Source organism: Geospiza fortis, unplaced genomic scaffold (genome assembly GCF_000277835.1).
Source record: "Geospiza fortis unplaced genomic scaffold, GeoFor_1.0 scaffold992, whole genome shotgun sequence".
Taxonomy (NCBI): Eukaryota; Metazoa; Chordata; class Aves; order Passeriformes; family Thraupidae; genus Geospiza; species Geospiza fortis.
In genome coordinates, this window is record NW_005054625.1 from 233,859 (window position 1) to 239,071 (window position 5,213).

Here is a 5,213-nt window from a genome sequence, read left to right on the forward strand (position 1 = left end):
GCCGCAGACGTGCCACTCGAAGGGGGCGCGGAAGCCGTGGCAGCCCATGTGGATGGTGAACATCACGTAATCCAGGAAGAGCACGCGGCAGTGGTCGCACCTGTACACCCCGATGACCTCCCCTTCCTTGTTGATGACCTTGAAGGCGTCGCGGGGGCAGATGGCCGGAGGCTTGATGATCTCGTAGGGCCTCGGGAAATCCTTCAGGGCCTGGAGGCCGTTGCGGGCGGGAGCCGCCGCCATCACCTGGCTCTGGTGGAAGGCGGGGTTGGGCCTCTCCTCGTGGTTGCTGTCAGTGTCTGTGGAGTCGTGGCCGCTGTTGTTGGGGGAAAGGCCCCTGTCGGATGACAGGCTCTTGTCCCTGAGGTGGCTCTTGTCGGGCTCGGTGCCGTTGGGGACGCTGGGGACGTCGGCGGCGCGGGGCAGCGGCAGCGGGTACAGGCTGCTGATGACCGGCACCATCTCGGCCGTGGGTGCTGGCGGGGTCTGCACGAGCGGGCGCAGGGCCTCGGCCCCCAGGTAGGTGATGGCGTTGTTGATGGCCTGGTCCATCATGCGCCCGTGCATCATCTCGCTCTCCTTCTCGTACAGGAAACTGGAGTTGTAATTGACATCGAAGCTGGGGCGTTTCTCACCTGCGAGAGATGAGAGGGGATAATTACCTGAGTGGGTAAATGTCAGAGTTCAAGACATCCCTCTGGCTGTCCTGGATTGCCCAAACCCCTGCCAGGGGGCTCATAGACCCTGGCACAGGGCCCAGGACACCTGTGATTTTGATTATGACCCATGGAAAAAATTACCAACCTTATATGAGGTTCTGCAAGCCATGAAAATCTAAGTAGAATAATAATTAGTTTGTCACGGGGTGAAAAAATAGATTTTTTTGGGTTTTTATAATGGGGGTTTAGGGGGCAAGATGGAGGAATCTGGGCATGGCCAGTCTTTCTCCTTCTTCTTGGCCTCCATCTTCTGCTGTGGTGTTGGCACTTTTGGATTGGTTTAGAGTAGCAGCTCACTGTCTAACATAGGTTAGATATAGGTCTAACATAGGATAGGTATTGGGAAGTTATTATAAATAATGTACACATAGTTTTTAGCATAAAAAGGTAACACCAGTGTGCCTCTGTCTGACCTGCTGGCTGCTGAACGGACCTTGGCAGGCCAGAGAAAGAATTTTATAGATAAGAAACAATAAAAGCCTTGAGAACAAGAACTGAAGAGTTCTGACTCCTTCTTTGACCACTGGGCTGGGAAAAGAGACTTTCTAACACATCTCAGGGTCACTCTGACCAGTACAAGTCCCGAGAGGTAAAAAGCTGTTTAAACTCTGTGATGACTTTTCTAAAGGGCAGAAATCTCTCTGGGAATGGGGCATGATATGTTCTCTGCTGAAAGAGGCTGCTCTTAGACACAAGCAACTTTTGGGTGGGGTATTTGTTTTTTTCAGATTTTTTTTAAATCTCAGGCTTAGAAGCAAACCAGTCTAATAGAGGAGGTGGTGAGGGTACTTTCTGAGATTCATCTTTGACAAGTCCTTGGACACAGAAGTCAGTTTTCCCCACTGTGCTTTGACAACTACAGCTTCCTCTGCACCATACCTGGCTTCTTGTATTTCTACACAGGTATTCAGGTAATCTAATACTGGTAGATATAAGTATAGATATAAACATCCCACAGTTGGGGCCACTAGATACAGAGTTAGTGGGAAAAAAAAAAGTTTTCCTCTGGATGTGCTGGGGCTTGGAAAGCTCTGGACTCACAGAAGTGGAGGAGATTGCACCTGAAATTCTGCTCACGCCTCTCTGGGCAGCACAGTGCAACTCCTGTTCTCTGTGCCAGCTGCAAGGAGGAAACAAACTGCACCCCAAAAGCACTAAAGACATTTTGGAGGTGAATGTCTAGAAATAAGTAACTGAATTCTGTGGTTAATAAAAGCATAAACTTGTTCATAGCTTAAAAAATACCAAAAAGAAAAAAAAAAGACCAGATGAAAGGTTTCACATGCAAGTGACTGGCAAACATTAAATCCACGAATCTCTTGGTTACGGTAACCTGAGTGGTGCAGATGTTTATCAGTCACCTGTCAACACCCTGACTCAATGTGTATGAAACTCTGGGGTTTCACTGCAGAGGCAGAAAACCAGGAGCTCACGTTTCTTTTCTAAAACACTCCAAAAGGTTAAAGAACCACAAGAGTGTAACTGCTTCCAGCCCGCAGCACCACTCGTCGTCCAGCTTCACATGGAAGGAAACAAACTGCTGCTGTATTTTTGGGTGACTCATAAAACCAGCTCCAGGCAAGTGAAAGATGTGAATAAATTGGGATTTAAGTAGAAAAAAAATAAAAATAAAAGCAAAAATAGACAAGACTCCCTAAAAATTTTGGTGTTAAGAGTTGTAAAGTAAAATAAAGAATCTTGATGTATGATCGTAGGATTGTGGAATATCCTAACCAGGACCATTGAGTCCAACTCCTGAATGATCACTGGGGATCTCACAGTGATTCCACTGTCCTGGTGGATTTTAAGGTCCCCCAGGAAAAGACTCTGAAGAGAGGCCTGGTACAGAGGTGAAGAGTCAAATGCAGGGTCTGGTGGTCCCTGCCCTTGTGTGGGACTTGTAGCGGTGCACACGAGGCAGCTAGTGGGGATGGAAATGTGAAAAATAAAGTGGGAGAGACTCCTGGTGCTTGTCTGAATCTCTGCAGAGCCCTCCAATTATAATAAAGGGGTTTTTCTTCCAATCAATAGACTTCATTCAGAGAAACGAGCCAAACAAAGATGCCTTGTTAGTGCATATCCCTGTCCCTGCTTCCTGACTAAATGAGACATCAGCACTCATTCCCAGATTTCCCAAAGGATCCCTGCACTGGCCTGGCAGATCTGAGCTCTGACAGGGACAGGTCAGAAAGGCACAGGAGTCAGACCGAGGTCGGAGAGCCTGCTCCTGGAAACATCCTTCCCAGGGATACAGAGGTCTGAGGGGGGAATGTTTGCACATGCAATTCAACAAGAAAAATCACAGGAGTCCTAGAAAAACAGCAAGTTTCAAAAATGGGTTATTTTGTGCCTTTAGGTGATCTGTGATGGGTTCTCCAGCTTCTCTACACAATCACCTGTGTGTGCAGTGCCAGTTCATGCCATCCAGCATTAGAACAAATCCCAGAGGATCTGGGCCACACAGGAACTCGGGCTCACAGAGGAAACCCCAAACCCACTCGTTCTTCACGTTAGGCTTATGCTGAGGGGGTGCATCCTGCTGCAGACGTGTTTAATAAAATACATAAAGATCAAACTGCTGGTGATTGCACAATGAGAGAGCTGAAAAAATGCTAAAATAGAGGAAGCTAAAGGATTACAAACCCATTTGCATTAATATTGCTTTTTGAACCACAGCAAGACGTGTAAGGGCCAAGCCCCACAGGTCCAGTTTCAATCCTGAGCACCAAAGAGACTCAGATGGAGTGTGCTGGTCTGGCTGTGCAGTGAGGTGACCTTTAGAAAGCCACACTAATGTAAAATAAATAAATAAATGAGACCAGTTATCAGAGATGAAAGCCCAGTGCTACCCACCAAACCCATTAAGAGCTCCATTACCTTCAAAAACTGAGTTGGTTTCCTGGGTGGATGTGTCCATCTGCACAGCTTTACCTGGATGGATCCATCTGCTCACCTTTCCCTGGATGGATCCAGCTGTCCAGCTTTACCTGGATGGATCCATCTGCTCACCTCTACCTGGATGGCTCCATCTACTCACCTTTCCCTGGATGGATCCAGCTGTGCAGCTTTACCTGGATGGATCCATCTGCTCACCTTTCCCTGGATAGATCCAGCTGTCCAGCTTTACTTGGGTGGATCCATCTGCTCACCTTTACCTGGATGGATCCAGCTGTGCAGCTTTACCTGGATGCATCCAGATGTGCAGATTTACCTGGATGGATCCAGCTGTGCAGCTTTACTTGGATGGATCCAGCTGCTCACCTCTACCTTGCTCTGGAGCTGGTGCACTCTGTGCTGGGGGTTTGGCTGCAGCAGCCCTCCCTGCCCTCCCAGCCCACACATCTCCCACATGAGCCCCACTCAGAGGGTGAACTTTATATTGGGCCATAAAAAAAAAAACAAACCACTTTTTACCTTATGTAACCCTACAAAGAGCACAAATAAGGCTTCATCAGCACCCATATTATATAACTGCTGACTAAGGGTTTTCCTTAGGACACAGGCTTGAATTTTATTTTCTTTAAAGGCAGGTTGATGAAATAAGACTGGCCAAGAGGGTCAGGTGTTTGCTGAAACCCAGAACCTGTCCAACTAGTATTTACGATCCCTAACATGCAAAACTCTGATCATGTTCAATTAAATGCAAAGAAAATACTATGGAAACATCTGCTTGCTTAAATTACCACAAGAAAGGATTTGATATTTTTTAATCATAGACAAATGTAGTAGAATGACTAAGAGAAATCCAATACTTTTCTGCCTTTAGGCCTTACTCCACACATGAATACTGCAGGAATCTTCAGCTCCTGCTGAGAAAATATTAACCTTCCTATTCTTTGCTTGTTCTAGATCCTAGCAGAGAACATTTCAAATACACAAGTACAGAAGTGGCACATGGAAGCTTATAAAACATATTTATAAATCTACATAAAGATACAAAGCACAACAGCAGCTTCCACCCAGTTTAAGCAGCCAACAGAATAAATTCTTTTTTATTTTAATCAACCCTTTACAACAAATTGCTACAACCCCATCACAAAAATCAGTGTTACTTAATTTTTTTTTTGTATTAGATGCTAAGCTTGAGCAGGATATTTAAAAGAAGCAGAGGCATTGTACTGTTTGTTACCAACCCACACGTATTTAACTGGTGCAGATGAAAAGGGGTTTTGTTCTTACCAATAAATTTCTGAGGCATTGAGCTTTTTCTCTTTGCCACGTTGCTCGCTAGCCTGTCCAGCACAAGGGCTCTTTCAGTCCCCATCTCTGCCTTGATGTGCCTTGCCTCCACGCTGGCTAGGTTGGAAAATGTGAAAAGGAAGGGGAAAAAAAAATAAAAAAAGAAAAAAACACAACACGTAGGTGAAAAGGCAAAAAAGGAAAGATATAAAAAAGGAAGAGCTGACTGGTTTAATCTCCAATTGGCCACATAACTGGAGGAAACAGTTTGGAGATCTAATGCAAAGCTGGTTTTGCTTTTTCTGTCATTCCTGC

At 45.9% G+C, this 5,213-nt stretch overlaps 1 protein-coding gene across 1 annotated transcript in view; it reads right to left on the bottom strand.

Moving 5' to 3' along the window:
- The window catches only part of IKZF3 (IKAROS family zinc finger 3), a 34,300-nt gene that overhangs the window by 69 nt on the left and 29,018 nt on the right, over positions 1-5,213 (bottom strand). The window contains exons 8-9 of the mRNA XM_014311010.2: positions 4,899-5,015; positions 1-635 (exon numbers count right to left, since the gene is read on the bottom strand). The exon at positions 1-635 is cut by the window's left edge and continues 69 nt beyond it. Coding sequence (XP_014166485.2) covers positions 1-635; positions 4,899-5,015 — 752 coding nt within the window. The remainder of the gene's footprint in view (positions 636-4,898; positions 5,016-5,213) is intronic.